The sequence below is a fragment of the Cariama cristata genome, unplaced genomic scaffold (assembly GCF_000690535.1).
Source record: "Cariama cristata isolate BGI_N322 unplaced genomic scaffold, ASM69053v1 scaffold4930, whole genome shotgun sequence".
Taxonomy (NCBI): domain Eukaryota; kingdom Metazoa; phylum Chordata; class Aves; order Cariamiformes; family Cariamidae; genus Cariama; species Cariama cristata.
In genome coordinates, this window is record NW_009593151.1 from 146,143 (window position 1) to 169,221 (window position 23,079).

Here is a 23,079-nt window from a genome sequence, read left to right on the forward strand (position 1 = left end):
CATCTGCTTCTTGTTGCCTCTGTACTTTTACAATACTATCCAGAATTACGACGCTCAGAGAAAGTGAACATGGAGGGGGGGGGAAAGGATTATTTACAGCAGTTCTATAGTCCTCCATTTACTTAGATGCTCTATTTAAATATTCTGCCTGCTTCAACAGCCTAGTAAAACTGGCTTTTGTAGGCTGAACACAAAAAGCAAACAGGAGAAAATTCAGCATTTTTCTGCCCTTCAGCCAGAACACACTGAAAAGAATGCAGTGTTTAAGCAAAGGCAGAGACTAAGCTGATTATCAAGTACACAGCTGCTCATACCTGGCATAAAGCAAAGGAAAAAAAATACTATGAGTCATCAAATGCAGTTCCTAAATCTGGAAAAGCCTTACAAAAATAAACTTCTACCAATAAGGGACTAGCTGTAGAGAAAAATGCAACGCAGATAAAGAGATTATTATTTCAGAACAAAAAACTATTTACAGTTTGAAAGGAATAAGTTTTTTTGGCAAGGCAACTACTAAATATGTCATCTAGTTTAAATAACTTCTCTTCTCATGGTTTGCTGTGGCAGAAGGAGTGAAGAGAGCTCCTACCATATTCCCTTTATATATCAAGAACTGAAAGGGGGTGGGAGGGAGTAATGAAGAAAATCTTTATTCCTCTCCATTATCATCAGTACTTCTTACCACACGTTTTCACTGACATACACAGAACTCCAGACATTTGAGTGAGAATTCAGCAGACACTCAAGCCTGCACCGCAGCTCCCTGCACTGCATTGTGCCACTTGCACCAAAAACGATCCAGCAGTGTAAGTTTTAGGTCCTCTTTAGATAGGAAGAATAGTCCTCACTTCCCAATTTTGTGGACACTCTTATAGGCATACAAATATACAGTTGTTTATGTTTTGGCAGAATAACACATCTGCTTTCCAAAGTCCTTACTTGCATAATTTCTCATCCATTTGAGAAAGCAGTAAATAAGAGTCTCAATTATTAGTAGCAAAACAAGAGAATTTATAGTAAAAACACCCACATTTTTTGCTTCTTCACAGGATACATTGCTTGAAAGTCTTACTTTTCACCTTCATTATTAGCTTTATAGTTTCCCCTAGTTCTTTTAGGAGTAATTTCTTACAGTCACACATAGAATCACAGTTAGTGTTGAAATTATATTATGGTGGCCTTAAATTTGAAGATACCTGAATTAGGAGCTGAAAACTTAAAGTCAGGTGTGACCTAGGGGTGGAGGGGAAAGAAGGGTGTTCGCTGTTGGGTTTGTGAGCTTTTTGTGTTTTGCTTTGGTTTTTTAACTCTGTGTCATAAGACGTAACTAAGTTCTAAAGCACCTATACTCACACAACTGAATAACTGCTTACAAACAAGAGCTACTGCTGCCAACACATTCAAGCCTTGAAATTAAAACTATTTCCAAGGAGAAACGCATCAGCTTCAAAATCTGATCCCGTGCAGCAGTTCCATTCTAAACTGCAAAATATCCCCAAAATGCGTTAGAAATGCCAGTGAAAATTCCCCTTTATGCCCAGAATTCCAGATTCCCTTTAAACTATTGCAAGCTTCATCTAGTTTGTACTCCCACATTTCTTTCCTAAGAACAGTTCCTAGAATTTTGCTTCAGGTTCATTTTAAAAGGAAGTCATTAGATTTACAATTAACATTCCAAACTATTTCTTGTTTAATGTTTTCCCATTGCTAATCATCTACCCAGTGACAAAGCAAGTTTTGTTTTATAAGCTTATGAATCTATGCATAAGTACACAAGGACAAACAAGCAAGATTCATAGGCTCACAAAATTTAGCATGCTAAGAGAAAAAGGCCACGTTTTACAGTAAGGTTGTCAAGTTTCCAACTTCCTTTCAAACTGGCCTTGCACTTCCAAATCTCACATTTCCAATCAAAATTTGTTCAGCTCAAGGAAAGTTTCCTGTTGATACTTTTTTCCTTTGATGTCTGGACAGATTATCAGCAAGAAACAAGTTCCTTCTTTCCTTACACTGAAACCGTTTGGCTGCACAGCATCCTACTACAACAAAATTCCCAGAACAGACAGCAGGAGCTGATGCTTACAAAAGAATTTTAAAAAAACCAAACAACTCCAACAAAACAAGCAAAGGGGGGGTGTGGGGAGAATCACATACACCACTAGTGAGCACTGCTATAGACATCATCAGATTGATAAAAATAATTATTTACACTCAGTTGCAGTATAATTCTTACTTAATGTCTGCTGCATTTCACAATGTTTTCTTAGTAGGTTTAATCAAATTTTCCAGAATCTCATTAGATATTTAAATAATGACATGCACACTTAATTTGTTAAAAAGAAACAGACTGGATTAAGGTTTGCTTTGGTTCGTTTGTTAAGCATTAAGTAATTAGATTTTCCCTCTTGTTAAAAAGGGCATAAATAGGCTGCTCATTTACAACCTAAAACCAAACCTGCCCTCCCTCTACCTTTTACCCCCCAAAATGTTTCTCCGGAGTGGCCACAGGGATACGACCGACACCAAAACCAGACGACTTGTTAGTTCCTTTCACGCTCGGCAGTGGCGAACACGAGAAGCTCCTTCTCTCCTGCTGACTGAAGAGGGCCTGTCCCCACCGCTCCACTTCGACTGGCCCTGGGCTCCTCTTTGAAGACCAGAGAAGGGATAGAGGCACCTACTGTCCCCCGAGAATTTCCAAGCTTAGATTAAGATAAACACAGTTAAAAAGGGGAGGAGGAGAGGAGGGGGTAAAACCATTATATATTCCTAATGAATTACGCAACAGACCTAAATTTCATTGAAGATTAAGGACAGCAAGAATAAAGTCTAAAGAAGCAGCATGCCAACAGAAGCAACAACATTAACCTCCCACACCTCTCATCTGCCTCTTCAAGACTACGAGAAATAACTATGATGTACAAAGACAGAGTGACTGCTACGGGTCATGTAGCCATCCGTTCAAAATCTGCTAGCGATGATGTACTTTCCTATTTACTCCGGAGTGCCCAAATCAACAGGGGATTCTGGTTAACACAGAATAGTAAGATTACTACAAAGAAGATGAAATCAAGTTAGGAAAGTAAGTTTACACAAACACACAAGTAGTACCTAAAAAGGGAAAAATATATTTAACACTGGCCTCCTATAATGCTTGAATTCTCCTTTCCTAGGACCATCTGAGCTTATTTCACCTAGAAAATTCTCAGCAGTCACAAAAACCTAAGACATTGGTGCTGTTCTTGATCTCTCCCACCTGATTTTTGCAGTTCGTGGTCTTTTGATTTATATAGCTTAAGTATGATATACTGTGTTAGGAGCACTTTTAGACTTGTGATATGAGAAAAGTATGGTGGACGTTCTCTGGACACTTGTGAACTAAACGCCTCTTACATGGCTCCCAGTTATTGCAAGGAACTACAGCTGATGACACAGATGATTCCTTCCTAATTCCCCTTTATTCAGTACGAAGGAGACCACACCGGGAGTGCTGTGTCCAGTTCTGGGCTTCCCAGTACAAGGCACACATGGACAAACTGGACCGATGGGAGTACCTCTCGTACAAGGAGAGGCTGAGCAAGCTGGGACCGAGAAAGCCCTGAGTGAGTGAGCCCGGAGAAAAGAAGTCTCGAGGCATCTTTCTTTGTGTATAAATATCTGAGGAGAAGTAGTAAAAAAAGATGGAGCCAGACTTCTCGGTATGATCCAGTGATGGGACAAGAAGTAATGGGCACAAACTGAAATCAAAGAAAAAACTTTTTTACTGTACAGTTGATTGAACACAGGCTCCTCAGGCAGGTTGTGGAGTTTCAACCCTCAGAGAGATTAAAAACCTGACTGGAAGTTATTCTGGGCCACGTGCTCTACTTGGCCCTGCTTTGAGCAAGAGCGTTGGACTAGATACCCAGAGGTCCCTTCCAGCCTCAACTACTGTATAATTCTATGATAATTTATCTTCCTAAAATATTAAACATAGCTGCTAGAATAAAAGGGGAAAATAGTGCTCAGATAGGATAATAAGCCTTTTTGCTCCCCATCAGAGCCGTCTTAATTACTGAATTGCCAAGTCTCAGGGTGGGAGTTTCGAACATGTAACATACCAGGTATTTAAAATGCCATTTAAAGCACACCTTCATGACTTTCAAGCCAAACCTCTAGTACTGTATTAGACTCAAAAGATGGGTTGTCGCATAAAAAGAATTTTAAAAGGTACTGAGACGCTTTAAGATATAGGCAACGCATCTAGAGGGCTTGTGAAGAGTGTCCTAGACATTTAGCTTCTATTGAAGATAAGATGACTATAAATCAGAAATTATTGCCATGCTAACAAAGGTATATAGATGCTTTATACAGAATGCTAGGAGGTTTTTGCCCTTGTTTTCTTTCTCTCAAAGATCCCAGAAGATATCCATTACATTAGGTCTAGCAAACACAAGTAAGATTAAATTGGGACATATATAGCCCCCCTACAAAAAATTTGGGAAAATAGTACGGATGCACTCAAAGTGACAAACCAAATCAAACAATAGGTATTTTTATTTTAAACAGATAAATAAGCCAAATTAAGATTCTGTCCTCCTCTGCCAACACAATTACAAATCTGCATACAGAGAGCTCAGAAATTGTCATCCCCGACTGCAAACTGGCTATCGTGATTAACTAAATACAATTTATCTCTTTCTTAGTATGTACTACTACCAAAAAAAACAAACCAAAAGAAAGCATCACCTCCCCCATCTGAGTTCAGAGACAGCTGGAAAAAAGAAAGATATACACTACAGGATCAAGTAAGGCATGGTGACATAAAGCCTAGAACTCCAAATAGACAAAGCACACTGTACAATAAAAAGGCCAGTTGATCCCGGTTATAAGTTAATACACGCCAGATCGCTCACAAAATACAGTATCTAGAGACACTGCATGCCATATGTTCATAGCATTTAACATTAAAGAGAAAGCCACAGAAAATAAACCTACAAGCCCACCATTCACAGGGCAGAACTCTAGAGAACACTTTTCCAGAGTTTAAGCTCGGAAAGCTTTACACGTTCACACTGCTTTTCCTGAAAATGTTTACTGAAGTTGCTATTTTCCACGACTGCTGCGACTCCTGTCGCTGGAAGGACTACAACAACAGCCACACTGAAGTGTCAGTACAAAGCCAGAAAGAAAACAAGACAAAGCTTAGAAAGAACACAGCCAATTTTGAAATCGGAAGACACCTGTACAAATACTTTTTTTGGAAGAAAACAAACACCAAAACTTTTTCAAGTGATGAATAACCTCCTAAAAACATATAAATTAAACTGAAAAATCTAGATAAGAACAAGGAAGTTCAAGCGCACTTATATTGCATAACAAAAGGATTGGTTTATTTGTTATCTACGGTGGTTTTTCCTAAGACAACATTCACTAAAAGACAAATATTTACTATTACTCAAAAGCAACAGTCACTGTTTAAAGCTGTTCTGCAAGACCAACAACTCTGTTAACCAGCCAGCGTTTATAACAAAAACGTGCTTTTTATATCAGACGCTTTGTGCTAACTCTGCAACATTTACAGTTCAGTACACTCTGTACCGATGGTACTTGCCAGAAATTCTGCACTCCAAAAGCGTTTTCCTATTTGTTAACTGTTTCTTTCAAAATAAAAGAACTAATCACAGTATTTCAAAATTCTCTTCACAAATATTTAGCAAGAAATTAATTTGCCTAACAAAAATACAAGGAAAGACTAATGCAAATATAGTAATAGTAAAATAATTTAAACGATGTGAATCACATAATCCAATGTTTTAGTTTTAATCCAGAACATGAAACCAACCATTAACACATTAGTCACAAGACGAAATCCAAGAGAAATCCAAGAGTCAGTAAGTAAAGGCTTCTTGTCTTTTCCCAACTCTGTTTCAATTAACCACATAACACCCAAACGCCCCTTTCCATTTTAATTCAGTAGTGATGCCCATTGGTTTTTAAATTTAATAAATATTAATGAAATGTTAAAATGTCTAGTAACTTTAAAAGAGAAGGATAGCTGATCTTACACTTTAACAAAAGGGCCAGGAACACAGGCGCTCCCTCCCATACAAGCGCAATACTGATGTTCAGAGTAGAAAAGCACGCATGGCATCACGAAGGTAACATGCGTCCACCACAACCACCTACACACCTTCAGCGGCTGCCTTCTCTCTTCATACCTAGACACGGTGCCTGAAACATGAGGGCTTTCAGCATTTGTGTGTACTGTCCAGACATTTGGCAGTCTATATAAACAACCACCATAAGCCAACCCTGCAGCAGAGCAACACATAGAGAATCAATTCAACGCATCCCTGGTTCATCAGGTTTATCATACACACGTTGAACAGGCTTTCTTTACTTGCACACAAAGTCCAAGACACAGCCAATCTCTTACACGCTCAAACCAACGTAGGGAACACAAATACGTGTTGTCATGACAAACGGTGTCTCTTGAGGGAAGGAGTCACCAGGAACTAATGCCATCCATGCAATACATCCACTGCAGACAAATAATAAACCCAATTATCACAGCAGTATTTAAGAAGCATAAACACTGCGCAACTCTGATCATCTCTTATCACTCTGCCAGCTTCGGTATACACAAAACAGATTCCTTTTGACAACAACGAAGCCAGGATCTCTGTTCTACATACATGCTCGAATACATCTCAACCCAAAAGGGGACAAAAGGGTCTGAACTGAAGGTTTCTTGCTTTAAACTAATTTAAAGCCATGCATGGTGAGGGCTTCTGGTCCAGCCGAAACAAACCCTCGAGTTTCATACAGTATGGACTACAGGACCTTCAACCCAACTGCTTTGATCTACTGAACTGTTTTTATTTCACTGAACTACTTACTAACATAGATACCACCTCTGAAAATCTACTTTCACAAAAACCTGATAACATAGTTTCTGCTTAAGGTGACTGCCTCAGCACTTCTGTGTCTCACCCCCTTAACTTGGACGCTGCACAGGGCAGCCAAATTCTTTGCGAAGCTTCCGTTAAATAAACTATCATTACATAAACATAGCTACATTTTCACAGTGCAGTTTTTGAAAACTCCCTTTTACACACAGGCCAGCTGCAACACCGAACAGAAGCTACCACCAAACTTATGGTAGATGGAACAAAGTTTCGTGAATCCAAAGTTTCTGTGTATTTTTATTTGGTTGCAAAATTCTGTATTTCTGACATATGATAGGGATTTACAACTGCAAATGCTCAACATGTTACAGTGACAGACTGAGACAATACTTACTAAGTGTTTTGCTATATAACGACCACAACTATGGCAAATAAAACTTGTGTCTTTGTACTCCGAATGCACTCTGTATTCCCCTCTAATATATTTATACAAAATACCTTAACTCCTTCAAGTTTCTTCAAGCTCTATATATTCAAAGGCTTTTAAAAAGTTACAGCTCATCAGCTTTCAGGGTTAGTGGGTCTGGGGGGTGTTTTGGGTTTGTTTGGGTTTTTTTTCCATTTTATTTTATTTCTAATCTCATCCCAGATGTGGCATCAAATGCACACAGCAGGATATGTTCCTTAAGCATTACTTTTTAGAGGTCTTTGTGTCATCGTCCAACGTTCTCAATCACATGAGGATTAGCATGAAGACTTAGCTGGGAGTAGTGTGAGCAACAAGAAAGAATACTGGATATTCTGCCGTTCTTAAACAACTCCACACCACCTCTCCTTTTCCCAATTTGCCCCTGCTACCAGAACACAGAAAGACAAGGTGAAGTGATAAGCAAGCAAGCCTTAACTTTCATTTATCATTTGCGTTGCCTGCTTGTTTATCATGGCACATAAAATCAGTCATGGACCAGAACTCCCCTCTCCTCAGTCTCACATCCTGGATAACTTCACAAGTTAAAGTGCGGAGCAAACTTAGATTGGGCAGCAGGGGGGGAATGCTAAATACAAAAGCAGATACTTTGGCTTGGCTAGGGTACCTTCAAATTCCAGGTTACAATCACCTCGGCAGCTGAAAATCCAAAAGCAAGAGCAGCCACTAGTGTCGTCTAGTCCTACAGCAATCCACGGAAGAGCTTACAGTGCACTGTAAATGTGTTCCAGCCAGGTAAGAGCTCATACAGAGATACAAGAGACTCAACAGTCAGGCAGAACTTCCCCATTCCATTAGGAAACCAGGATATAAAAAATTCCATTTGTACAACAGGCAGACAAGGTGGCCTGAACTGGTTTATTTTCCTCCATAGATCTCAAAAGACAGGTGTTGGGAAAGTTGTGCATTTCTATCCTACAAGTTAGTGTTCTTAAAACAAAACTGCTTAATGTGCACAACACCGCATACATTACAGACAATCACTGAAAGCCTTTGACATATTGTACAGATAACAAAAATAATTTTTAGGATACAATCATTCGTTATTCATCGTAACAGGTTAATTTAAATGGCTATCTGGGATTAAGTAGTTGCAGCTCCACAGAATTCAGAAACTGTATTGTCAAGTGTAATATGCAAACTCCAGAAAAGAAGAAACGGATCTGCTGACAACGTAACTTCAAGCCGGAAGAGGAATGAAAAACTACAGCTCTGACACGTATGGACTAGCAGTAACGTCAATTAACAGAAATTTGTTCTAGCATGAAATTCTGAGACAGCATAATAGTACAAATACCTTCTTATATGCAGACCACTTAAAAGTGAATTAACGAAGGCCTATTGCATAGTCACTACTAGCTATCGTTCTGAATACACTCAAACCTTTACTTCCCCAGACCAATATTTAAAATAAACAAGCAGCAACAAGCAAAACACAACCACTTCATTAAAGTCATTACATAAATTCTCAAAACAAGATTTAATTTGAATTAATAGTAAACATAAAAGTGAATGTATAAACATGCCATAAAGTATAAAGTTATAAAAAGAATAAAGTGGGTTGATGATATCACATATCAAACACCCGATGATTTAATTAAACACAAATGCTCTCCTTTTCCTATGACATGATGTATGACTACTGGTTAATACTTGAAAAATCAAACAGATATCAAGCTAACAAAAAACTAGTGAAAGTCTTAACACTTGCAAGACAGAGATGGAGATTTTTTGCAAAGCAGCAGCAAAATTTGTATTTGAAACTACTACTGATATAGGCAAAGTATAAATGTCAATACTAAACATGATTAGTTCCAATGTAGAGTTATTCCACCGTTTGGGAGAACAGCCGCAGAGTCACTTACGACACTGCCTTAGGTTACCTATCTGTTATATCTGCTTTGAAATGCGGCAGATTGTTCTCTTAAAATTTCTGTACTGTAGGCTGCGATCTGCTCTCCCCTAGCCACATTCCCAAGGGGAGACCCTCAGCCCATTAATGACATAAACTACTTCTATAGTCTTACTCACCTCAGTAGGTCATCTAAATATATGCACCAAGATTTAAAAACTGCAGTGCAATCAAAGCACTTTTTGTAGAACAGAAGAGCTGACAATTTATAGGCTATTCACTTTCGCATGCTTTTATCAGGCTAGTTAGTTGAAAGAAAATGCACACATAATTACTTAATCCCATTAAAACAAAGACAAATGACAGTACAAAACTACAGAGCTCAGCAGTTCGAGCAATGAAAGATTCTGAACGAACACCATAATGAATCCTGCAGCCTTATCAGTGTGCAGCTCCTTCCACATCCCCCCGTTATTTCAGCTAAATCAGCATCATGTTTCTTGTACATACCATTCAGCTATATAAAATGGCATCTTTAATAATGAATAGCTACCATAGATTTTTCCAATGTATGAGTAACCCACGGTCTCTACTTTTTCAGTGAAGTGATTACATGTCACTTAAAGTAAGCAGTTAAATTCAGATGAAAATACTGAAAAGTCAGTTGCTGCTTCTCAGATTGGGGGAGGACAGGGGAGCATAAGCAGGAGGCCTACAGAGATAGCAAGTGGTAATCTGGCTTTGTTGGGTTTTTTCCTTTTAATATATCTACCATGGTCCTCCTACATATTTTGTATTTTGACCAATTTTGAGTTCAGAAACTTATTTTTAACTCCTGTTCAGTGCATTATGTTAACAGACAAAATGTAAACTGCACTCAGTTACTGAAGAGGGAAAGAAAAGGCAAACAAACATCTTTCCTAGAGGATATATAACACAGGTTTGCTGGTAAGTTTACTACTGGGGAATAAATAAATAAAAATGTAAAAAAATTGTAAAGCCACAGAGAGAACTGAAAACTGAACTCATGTAGATTTCCATTCAATTCAAAAGTTACTTCCTCAAAGATAGTAATAGGGGTTTTTTATACATATATTCAATGTATTTATAAGCATTATGATCTTTTGGTTAGACTGTTAACACACAATAACCTGAGCACTTTAATTTGAGAAGTTGCTAAAACACAGGATCAGCCATACTAAAAGCCGGGCATCTCTCTGTGGCACAGAGTTTAGACAGCGGTCTGGGACAGGACACACGAGTAAACAATGAAGAGTGCTTATGTGTAACGTTTGCTCCCCAATTACAACTTGGGGGCTTACTGAGAACCTTTCAGGACAAGGCCAGGCAGGAATTCATAGACCAAAAAAGAGGGAGGCATTAGGAATTTCAGTACCATAGTGTATTTCTTTTGAAACTAAGCACTAACAGTCTTGCAAGCAAAACATTTTTCTTTCCACTTTTCATGCCTTAACTGTGGTTTACAGCAAAAGAGATAATAATAAAAAAAATAATAATTCTTACTACAATCTGGTTTAGTTTAGGAAAAAGGTGGGGAGGGGCAATGGAGACTGAGCAATGATTCTACACACATCAGGGACAGAAAATATCTGTCTAGAATGTATGTATTTCAATGGACAGCTTCTCCAGGTACAAAGTCTGCCTAGAGAGATCTCTGAAACACATGGCTGTTTATTACTCTCAGCTTTACCTCATCTGCTTTATTAGCTCCTGAACAAATTCTTTCCCAAAGAATGGGAAAGGGAACCGATGAGTGGGTCATCCTCCATTCAGACTGTAAAACTCTCCTGGGTATAAGCTCTAGCTCTCGAGCTTGTGCAGAGTCTCAGACAGAGGATCAGAGGACCTTTACGCTGGAAGCGCCAACAAGCCAGCAGAAAAGCAGCAGCAATGTTGACATCACTTCGGGATACCACTTCACATTTTTAGTGTGTCCTGATAAACAGCCCAGTGTTTCACTTATCTCAATCCTTTTTCACATTGCTGAATTATAACAATTCACACCCAAACATATAGTTTCTGCATATACCACATAATACTTCAATATACTACAATCTATGTAAAGAGATACAGCTCCCCACATGAAGCTTACAGTGACCTTCAATGCAACGCACAGCACAAAGGAGAAATGGCACAAAGGTTTAAACAGTTTGTCAGGTTTAAAATTGCACCACGCTTCCCTTTCCCAGGAGGCAGAAGTGTATCAGCCTCCTCCATTTTTTTATTTCTTCTGAAGTTATTTTTACCAAGAAAAGAAGGTAGCTCTCCACATGAGCAGTTAGAAAGTTGCAGCATATCTACATATCCTTTCTACTTAGTATCAAAACAAACAAGGAAACAAACCACTTTCATTTTCCAGGTATTGAATTAGCTGCATCTATTCCTTTTGCAACAAAGAAAAAAATCTTGTTTTCATAATTGCTCTTATTATGTTGCAGCAATGAAAATCTTATTTTGCTTTTTAAAGAAAATCAGATTTGGACTACCAATTGAGGGCTGCTAAGGACGGCAACAGAATCCTGAATTTATTTTTAAGTTATTCAAAACACTAGCACAAAATAAAATGTTATCTTTCAATAAGCCAATTGCACATTAAAGCAAACCTATAAAACTTTTGTCAGAAACATATACTCCTCTTGATAAGCAGCCTTTTCAAGTGGCAGAATTCCCAGGTACATTCAGGAATACCACTGGAAAGAGCAGGATTTTCAGTTAAGCCTTTCATCATTCTATCTCAACCCAACACAGTCCAACATCCTATCCGTTGCTTAATCAGAGCAGAGAACATCAATCAAATACAGAAGCCATACTTGCTTTATAATCACATTGCCGATTACCATGGTATTGTCAGAAACAGCATCCTTTTCATACAGGAGAGGCAAAAAAAAAAAAATTAAATGACAGGGAGACAAAAGAACGCCCCCCCCATTTACCTTAGAGAAGAGATTCCAGTGAGTTTCATTGACATATGTTGCAAAATATTGCATAGAATAAATTTTATTGAACTCAGAAGGGGCCAAGAGATTTAACTTCCATGCCCCAATTGGTTAACCAACTCTCCAGAACCATAAACACCTAAGACTATAAGCCCTCCTGTTCCCCCGTAGACACAATAATAATTTTCATACTTCCCATCTCTTTGGAGAGCATTAAGGAATACCTATGAAATGTTTAAAGCCATTCAAGTAAAAAAACCACTGTACAATGATACTTTCATCACCTATGATTTGAAGTTTCCCTTGGCTGTAAAATAGGTACTACTTATGTTTCAGAAAAGACAGAGCAACTAGAATGTCATGGAATAGGTTGAACAATAAAAAAAGAAATGTTTTCTTGAAAAAGAGATATTTATTTCCTGGAGCCCTGCTTAGAGACTGCCATAACTACCACCTTCTATTCTTCCTTCTGAGACCGAGTTCATCAATATACACTCCTTAACATAGGAACTTCACACTTAGATTTCTCCAGAAATTTGAGGTGCTAACTTTGCCTGGTTATTTGTTACTATCTGCCCATCAATTTATTATACAAATTTGTAACACTTCAGTTTGACCCCTTTGCCCCGCTGACTATTGCAAAGCAAAAAATGCCCCAAGATTTTGTGAAAAGACTGGCAAATACTGTACCAGTAGAAAACAGAAAGACAGACTGCAAAGGTCTTTTAGCAAGAACGGTTATTTTCAGGCCACAGCTTTTTCAGGCAGAGGTGAGTACTTCAAACCGCAGCAGTGGGTCACTAAGGGGAACACCGAGTTTAACTGCGCTAGATCACAGAAGAAGCAGCAGTGGTCTCGTGCCAAGTCAAAATTATGGATGGTAAAAGGCAGAAGCAAACGAAGCGAGCTGAGGGCTCTCATGCTCCAAACCTTGTCACCAGCTGTTTCTATTAAACTGAAGCAGTGATGTCTCACACCAGCCTGTACCTAAACTAAGAGAACACAAAGACAATTGAAGTGCATTCATATGACTAAAGGGAACACAACAGTCAGTTTTCTGATACCAGACAAACCCAGCACTGGTATCTTTGTTATAAGTTATGTTTACGCTGCTCAGCTGAAAGTGAAAAAAATTTCAAGTGTGGTTCAGATCAACAAGAACGCAAAAGCATTTCAGTCGTGTGCCTTTCCTCTAGCATACGCTTTTCCTTCAAGCTACTTAAGTATTGGGGGGGGGGAAAAATCAATGTGTAACACTGTTTCACTGGAAGTTGAAGTTCTAGTTGTTGTTTTATGAGTGACTGCAACACACAGTTGTTTGGGGTTTTTTTTAAACAAGGAACTAATATTTAACTAACAGCAAAACTCCACCCTTTTCCTATTGAGACCCACAATTCCCACGGGCAAAGAGCAAAGGTAAGAATTCAATTTTGTTCTTAAGCTACTCTATGTACTACAACTCCACTGTTTTGCATTTGCTCCTCCTCTCCATTCTATGCCAGCATATTTTTTTGTACGCATCTTTATAGTGTGCTGGTTTGGAAGTGACGTATTAGAGCTTCAGCATGCCCCATAGTCTCAAACAAGCACTAGGAAACAGACTTCATGTTTCAAAACCTTCATTCTCAGCGTACCACACTGCTTCTCAGCGCTCATGGCTGATCACTGACACACTGAACCACGTATCGAATCTTAAAATTGCCATACGTACATGTTTCTAGGTAACCGACGTACTTGTAATACAGATTACTGTCAAATCCTTGGATAAGTAAGTGCACACGTATAATTAAGTCCACTTAAACTGCAACTAGAATCAGAATTGAGGTATAAGAATTTTGTATCAAGATTTATAACCTTTAAGAGGAACATTAAAATAAAGAAACTAACTTACATAATGGAAAACGTATCTCTCTAAAGAGAAACTATGGGTTAACTTCAGTAGAGTCACATTTCTATGTTTTCTATTTGCAATCCAGTAGCATGTGTTTGTCACTAGAAGTTCATTAATTATTCTAAAAATGGCATTACCAAAATGCAAACGTATGCAAAGTTTTTTAATTATACTTTTCAAAGGTGGCATTTCATCTATTTCTAAAGAGCACGGTAGAGCTCACACACAGTAGAGCATACTCTGTGTTCTTAGGATTACTCAGTACACGAAAATACAAACATCAGTAATGAGCTCTATTAATGCAGATTTCACTTCAAGCTAACTTAGATTTACTTCACACAGTTAAGTGACTTCATTTCATTGGAAAAAAAGATTCCCTGAAGCAAAAAACATCAACTACTGTGGATGATATTGCCCAACACATTGCTGAAAAATAAATTCTACTGATTGGATTTTTTCATTTCCCCCCCTCAAGCAGCACTTTTAAAAATACAATCTTTTAATGATTGTTTAATTTTCATATAACTAGAATATAAATCCTTTACATACTGCTTTACTGCAGCTGCACTATAATGTCTCATTTTTCATGGAAAAAACCTAATTACGTGGTTCACTGAGTTGCCTGTGGTAACACATCAATTTTATTTACATTCAAAAGTTGGACTTCAGTTTGGTCTCAACACTCTAGTTCATTCCAAGCACATTTTATACAATAGTTCTCTGCAATTCATTAGTAATACCTCACTCTAGCTTTTATTTGAAAGGATTCTGAGCTATTATAATCTTGTTTCAGATTTCCAGCCCTTTCTGTGCACTACCACTTTTGTATCACCAATTCTATTCCGCCCTTAAATGTATACGGTTTGCTACGAAGTCTAGTCTTACTGAAACTGTTCTGCAAAAGAATCTTTAAATGGTCACTGCAGAATGCAGCTATTAATGTTTCACAATGAATGCCAATTCATTTTTCCAGAAAAACACAACAGAAAAAACAATTACTATTGTGTGGCCAATAAAACTTAAACATTAATTACTCAACATTTCAACTATTTCAATTGAATTAAGGTGGTATTTTGAAAGCAGGAAGATTAAAAGGAAAAAGTATGGTATTCAGTAGAGAATTTTTGGCTTTACCTTCCATCGGTGTCTTTCCTTTGAACCATTTTCAGAAGGTAATTTGTTGCAATTAACAGCAAAACCTCCAAATTCCCAAATATGAAGAGACTTAAATTGTTAACTCTTGGGAGGAAAAAAAAAAAGTGTTAGGCTATCTTACCTATGACCCTTAGGTAGATTTCTTTTTTTTTTGGGGGGTACCTTTTAGACACTGCAGACTGTAAAAGGGGAAAAATGCAGAATGTTAGAGCAGCAGATCATTGACTAGAATTGATAATGAATTCGTGAATGCCATATGTATTCATTTGATAATACTCCGAACACTGAGATTCACTGTTAATGTTCAGAGAAAAACCACTGAAGAAAAGAAGAATTAAGGAAAAGGTAAACGCAATCTGACTTCTAAATGGGAGACTTGGATTTGAATTTTTAATTATTTTTTTTTTTTTAAAACAAGTGATACCCTTGTTGTCTATAACTATGAGCCAACTTTAAAGTAAAAAGAGGGAAGAAGTTGAGGTGGTGGGAAAAATATTTCTTTTAAAAAGAAAACAAAATAAAATGAAGACATCTTGCCCAGACACAATAAGGCTCTTGTCAACCTCATGTGTATAAAAGGAGTTGGCATTTTCCCATGAAGCAATTCCTTAATCCCAAATGATGGCATAATAACCTCATTTAATATGCCTCCTTAAAAGGAAAAGTTTATTTTGTCTAAGCTAAACTTCCAACTAGCAATCACCGGACACTAATTAACAGTGTCAAATATAAGGGTCACAGAGCAATTCCGCAAGCTGAGAAAGATAGAATTCACTTTTTAAATCTCATCTTCTTTCCAAAAGAATGTAAAAGTTTAACTTTGTTTTCATGTCTTTAGAAATAATCTATGCTAGGCAATTAAGAAAATGCAAATGACTTATCTTATTGAAAGTAATCAACCCAGAAACAGACTTTTCAGTAACTTAATATTCCAATAAAGTCTTCTGCCATAGGAACCTACTTGCTAATTCCACTCTTAACTCAAGAACCGGCAATTAACCATTTTCAGATTTCACTTCAACTTATTAATAAGTGGCACTCAGCTGCTTGATATTCATAGCCTCTTTTTAAATTGAAAGCCTTCAAAAATACTTCCATTTCAGCTCCTGTAAGATTCCTTTTACTCCTTGTTCATAAACTGCTTTTCCATATATTAGCTGGGTCTCATTCTAAATAATACTGAGCATGACAATAGGTATGGGTTTTATGTAGTTATCTGGAGCACATAAACCAAATTGTTGTAATACACATTCCGTGCTTGTACATCCTTCAACTAAGCCCATCAAAGCAGGAAACGAGGAGATAACCTTTTGGTAATTTCAGGAAAGTATCAAAGCCAGCCATAACGCAATTTCAGCAGCAAAACAGCCCCTTCTTTCCCACTTCCATAATCTTACAATAGAGTGAAAGATTTAAGAGCACTTTCATTAAAAGCAATACTATTAATTTGTATATCCATTTCACAGGAAGGGGTGCTTACTCTTGATTTTACACATTACTACACACACTTAAAATATGTTTCAACAGACAGGAACATCTTCTCATTCAATAATTAACATATCTTGCTACACAGCAGCTAAGAATGTATTTCATATCTCCCAAAAGAGTTCCCAATTCCTTACAACTACAGTAAATCACACACAGTACCTTGAAAGAATCTTAAATAGACTATTTTAAATTGAAATGGAAAGTAAAGGAGATTTCACTCCTCCTTTATCTTCTTTTACATTAGCAGAGCAGAAAAAAAAACTTTTTTCCCCACAAAATTCAAGTTATCCATTATTTTCTTTATTTAAACCCCTAATAAACGCTGAAAAACCATATCTACTTAACATCTGTAGATCAAACATTTACTTAATTTAGAAGACTTAACTGATAAAATAAACTTCAAAATCTGGAAGTTAATAAGTGAGCATCAAGAACCCTACCTAGCTGTAATAAAAATACCTAAATTGAGTTCTGGCAAGTTATTCTTCTTGGGAAAAATCCTTGAAAACATAGCTGGCACGCTCTGTTTCCCTGTAGGTGAAAATCTACCGATCAGCAATTTGCAGGTAGAGAAACAATAGCAGAAATTAAGTCTGGGCCACAACTATACGGTCTAACGTGAATGCCTTACAGAAAGTCCTTCCTACAGCTAACATTTTTTTCTTCTCAACATTTATCAGCACATGGGGATTACAACGGCATCAGCCTGATACGCCAAGAATTCATAAACAGGAATGAACTGAAGCTCCATGTTTTTCCTGTCACAGATCAAGTTTTAACTACATTTTTAAACTTACCAAGCTGTGAATATCACGAAGAATAACCTTTCAAGAAAGTTACACCTAATTAATTCAAGATAATCCATTCTTCATAATATTTTCCATCAAAATCCTAATGTTCTACATGCAATATAGTATGAAGGTCATCAGTATCTTTTTTTGGGGAAGCACCTCCAGCAATTAATAGATCAAGTGCAATACACCAGACAACACAGAAAAACCAAAGGGTTTGGCTCAAAAGAATTCAACCCACACAAAAATAGTCACGTTACACATACCACCTTCCCTTCACAGGTCCTTCCCCCTGCAACAAAAAGCTGCACTGAAAGAACTGTCCATCTGACCTCTCCGAGAGGAAAATGTCTTCAAATTAATTTTAAGTGAAAGTCAAGTTTAAGTCAAGTGTTAACTGCAACTTTACCAACACTTCAAGGATGACTGTTCCAAGAGTAGCAAAATGCTAAAATTGTATTTATTTTCTCTCAAGGAGCTTTGTACTGTTAAGCTTATATTTTGAAACTGTATGATGAAGCACCTGTCACAATACAGGGTTTTCACTTCCGTGCCATGCATTGCATAGGCCAACAGTAACGGCTGGAGGGTACACATGGGTGTCTGGGGTTTCTCACCGATGCTGTAAGTTCCTCATATTCGTTTGTCTTGTCTTCATAGAGGAACACATGGGATGGCAATCCCAAATACCCACCAGAAACAGTGACTTCAGGTAAACAAGCTATTAAGTTGATAACTCTTTAAACAAAACTGCATCCTTCTATCAAATGCCCAGAGTCTTACTCATTTTCAAGATACAGTCCAACATTCTGCAGCCTTCAGAGTCCACCTCCAGGGTCATGTTTACAGTCACCAAAACTATATTCTCAGTAGCAGTGCACATCATAATCCCTGCATTAATCCTGATAATTCAAGTACTCTGTACCATGGATGCAACAAAGTTGAACATATCCATAAATTCAATATGCACATTACAAGTTTATAGACAAAACTATCAGACAAAAAAGGTGGTTTAAGATGTCAGACATAAGTATTCTTTGCAAAAGCAAAGACGACAACTAAGGAACAGATATCACCTGCTTATAATCTATGTGGAATGCACAGGGTATAAGGCTGGGGAGTGAGAGAAAAGAAAAAACCCAAGAGTCAAGGATAAATTCTCCATGGTGCTCCAAATAGTATTTGGTCACCAAATGCAAATGCGATCACTGCAACTTGCAAATCTACAACTTTCCTGTCAAAAAAGCTGCCAACACTAAGATACTACCTCCTCTCCGTTCCATTCCTTCTGTAGAATTCACAAAAAAATTATTTTTATAGGAAAAGGTACAGCAGCTCTAACATTTGTCAAACGTATCATTAAATAGCATTTATCCTTGAGAAAAAAAAACTTCCACAAACTAAAACACTCCCAACTTTTTCAAAGTTGTAAAATCACTCAGTTTTTTTCCTCCCACTCAGTGACCCCATAGCAATTAGCTTTTTTCACTTCGGACAGAATAAAGACCTTCTGTCTTTCTTCAAATTTAAAATCCAGTCTTAATAAAAGCAGAACACAACAGCTGAGGCTGGCAGGAAAAAGAAATGCAGGAGTATGTGCAAAAGACACACCTGTGAAATTCACAGCTGTCTAGCTAATCTAACTGCTTAACTGATCTATAGCTGTTCTGCAAATAATTGGTTTTACATCACCTCCCATGACAGCATTTCATTATCTATACAGTTTTGGAAAGCTACTACATAAACAACTGTTCCTAGTACCTCCTGTTTATAACTACCAAGTTGTTTTCCCTATGACTATTTTCAATTCTTTTATTAAAGGCAGATTGTTGTTTCGAAAATCATCTGTCTTGAATGCTATAAAGATGTGGCAACCCACACAGTTCATACGCAACACTTTAGAAAGTGTTTCCGAAAGAAAAGTTTCAGCTTGGACTTCTCATTTGTTTAACAGAAGTACTGAATGTCATACAATATTATTTGAGTGACTTTGTCATTCAGAAAAATCAGTAATTCTAATTTAGACTTGAATAAATAAAAGATAAAGACTTAAATTTAAGTTGCCACTAAATTCTTCTTACCCTAATGAAAATTTCACTTCTAAAGCACAAGTCCTAGGCAGGAAAAGAGAAATCCAAAACACTGTGAGCAACTTCATACTTGACAAGAATTCATGATCTTATTAACAGCCATTATTTCCTAAAGTTCATACTCTCAAAAGACAGGATTTGTAAAGCTGAAAATGTTTCCGATAGACTGTTGTTTTCCACTTGGATTTGCAGCATCAGATTTCTGGGACTTGTGCTCCTAAACGTATGCTTACAAACGCAAAACCAAAGCTCTGATCATTGAACTGTAAGTTACCGACCACAGTGACAATCCAACCCCTGCGAAGATGATTTTAAGCCAAGGCAGCTTATTTCATGGCTAGGTTACACCACAACAAACAGCATGCTATCCTGGCTCAGCTGACAGGCAAGTAAATTACTATGCTTCAGTAACTTACCTATTTTCTGTTTGTACGCCCACGCCCAAAGTTCTTTATATTTTCAAGAGCATGTAAACTCAGAAACTAATTTCAATTATCAAATGTTTCAGTACTATGGTCTCCTTATACAATAAAAAGCAAAATAACCTTGTTGCTTCTGCCTTGCTGCTGCATGAAACATTGAACACAGTGTCCTTTGTCATATTTCAAGGAATCAATGCAGTTAAATGCCTCATTTTGGCAGAACTTGATGTTCAATATTTTGTCAATACTGATGTTTGAACTCAAAAAAAAACTACTGAAAAGAGTAAGATAGCCCTATCACCAGTAAAATTTACAACACTTTTACATTTTACATCACTTTGAACTGTTATCTGATAAATCACTACAAGTATTTCAGTGCGCTTTTAATATAGAACAAGTAAACCTATCAGTAGATGATTTACAGACATTACAAAGAATTCCAAAACCTGCAGTGGAAGGGAGCAGGAAAGGAGATTACTTCCCAAATTCTTGTAGGGTCCTGACAGTTAGCAGGAGCATATTTCTTCTTTCAATTACCAGGTACTCCATTTCCCTAAATGAGTTAACGCACAGAACTCCTTTCTCCATCTCCAAACTCAACTTTCCATCTCCTCACATCCCTCTGTACAATCGTTTTCTTTCAGGCATTTTTACTTTAATTTCTGAGAGCACTGCCAATAAGGATCACTCAATGACAGTGCTATTGTACCAGGGCAGACTTATCTTTTCAGCACAGCTGGCTGCAGGGTTGTGAAACACACTATGCTCAGACTGTTTTTATCAGTGTGATACTGCTGCTGTTGACACTGAAAAAACAGTGCTCTTGCAGACAGTTTTCCAATTTAATTCCACTTAAAAGTTATTGCACTGAAGGCTCCTGCCCAGATGCCTCAAAATTTTGAACTAGGCAAAAAAAAAAAAAAATGTATCAAAGTGACGCTATTCTCTATTTGCTATGCTCTGTCCCATACTACAATCGAGCAGGTTCAGCTATTCATACATTTAAATGCTTCACCATACCATTATCACTGGAAGTAGGATTATATTGTTGTCACCAAGATGTTAGAAAGAAACAAGCTACATCAATTTACAACAGAAACAGACGCTATCATCTGCAGCTCCCCTCAAACAAAAAGACACTTAAGTCCCATATACTGCATTTGAAATATTAAATAAGCTGTATTTCACAAAAAGAAAAAGCACATATTAGTAAAGCTTTGCTGAGTAAGCAGAAATATTACCCATGCCTTCATTCAAAACAGCACCTCAAAAAATTCATGTCAGTGGAATGGCTTGGTGCAGCACTTCGGAGCCATCTCTTTAATTACATGTGATCGCAAAGACAGAGTGTTTCATATCCGTGATTTCACAGGCTATATTACCAAATAAATCTGGTATTCATCAAAGTATGAAGTTAGTAACAGTCTGAAGATAGGTGGTTAGAACAGGATAATGACTACAAAAATGAACACACCATAACCAGGACCAAAACAGTGGGGAGAAGAGGTGGGGAGATAAAGGACAACTAAAGCACACTTGACAAATACAACATTCTGTATATTTGAACTGGCATACAAATTTTGTTACCAAGTAACCAGAAGGTCTAAAGGCTACCAGGAAAAAAACTGATTGCAAAAAACAAGGAAATGATCCTTACTATTGGTTTTGGGGTTGTGGGGTTTTTTAAATCACTATTATTATTCCAGGACTGGTGAACTTTACTTGCTCTCATCCAAGACACAAGAGGTAAAACAGAGGTAGAATTCATGCAGTCTAACAAAACACCTTTTAAAAGTTAACGTTTTCAGGCAAACTAGGTCTACTCAAAGCAACAATACACCATCAAAACCAAATTAATATATAGTGGGTATGGTCAAAACCAAAAAGGATCACAACAGCTAAAGTTAGCTTTGTTCTATCATTTTAAGGCCACACATTCTGGAGATGCTGAGGACAACCCAAGTTGCATAAAACTTACATAAACTTATCATTGTCACCTTTGTCCTACCTTCCCCTTCCTTCCTTTTATTACATTTACTTGTTGAAACTTGCCTCCATTTACACTCAAATCCTGTGGCATGACCAATGTGGCAAGTTCTAACCTTGCAGATTTCCCTGTGGTGCTATGGAGTTTACCTGACTCTATAGTATAGGTGTTTTATTCCATCAACTATTACTTTATGCCAGAGTTTATTTTTTTATTATTATCCTTTGAACTAGAATTTACACTAATTTTACAATGCATCTGAGATTCCACAAAAATCTAAGTAATGATGCTGAATATAGGTCTCCTAAATTCACCTCAAGTTTCATTTTGCACTTTGCTGCTGCAAGTGACCTGCAGGTAAAGTCAAATTTACAACCTTTTTTTTTCCTTTAGGTCTTAAAACACAAATTGTGACAAAACCCACATACGGTAGCAAGTTAAAGCCTTTAATGACAAAGTTCCTTTTTCACTAGAAAAAATATAAATAAATCAAGAAACAAAGAAAGAGACCAACTTACTGTGCAGTTCACGATGTATCACATCTACAAGATTTGGTTCATCTCCCCACCAGAATATCCATAGCTCCTTACAATCCGGTTTGACGTCACGGCGCCACACACAAAGCAAATTGGCCTGCAAGCAGCGGATGAAGCTGAGCAGAATTGGATCATCCTGTGCTGGGGCTGAAATGATAGGGCCACAGTCCCCATGACCTTCAAAATTGTACCTACGCCATTTGATGCCTGTGAGTTCAGCCTATTGGGGAAAAAAAAAAAGCACCATTAAATCACTATTTCAAAATTTAGTTATATTCACAGTATTGGATTGTTTCATTTTCATTGTTTAATACCTAGAATTTAGTTCTAAGCAGCTGAAGTTAAAACTCCTCATATTCCCATATTTTCCTCTTTTCCCCCTTGAGGAAAAAATTTTAGAAGCAGTACTGAATAAACGTGGCTTACCCCTGCATTTAGGTTTTTCACCACAACTTGACTCATTTCCAGCAGATTAATTAATTTCTAACCTTATTGTTATCTTATTGTAGTCTTACAAATTATAAGGGAAAAAA

The 23,079-nt window shown here is 37.3% G+C and overlaps 1 protein-coding gene across 1 annotated transcript in view; it reads right to left on the minus strand.

Moving 5' to 3' along the window:
- LOC104168650 (mediator of RNA polymerase II transcription subunit 13-like) overlaps window positions 1-23,079 on the minus strand; it is a gene marked incomplete at its 3' end in the record, with an annotated part of 178,025 nt that overhangs the window by 145,910 nt on the left and 9,036 nt on the right. Inside the window, 1 exon segment of the mRNA XM_009709313.1 lies at window positions 22,529-22,766. Coding sequence (XP_009707615.1) covers window positions 22,529-22,766 — 238 coding nt within the window.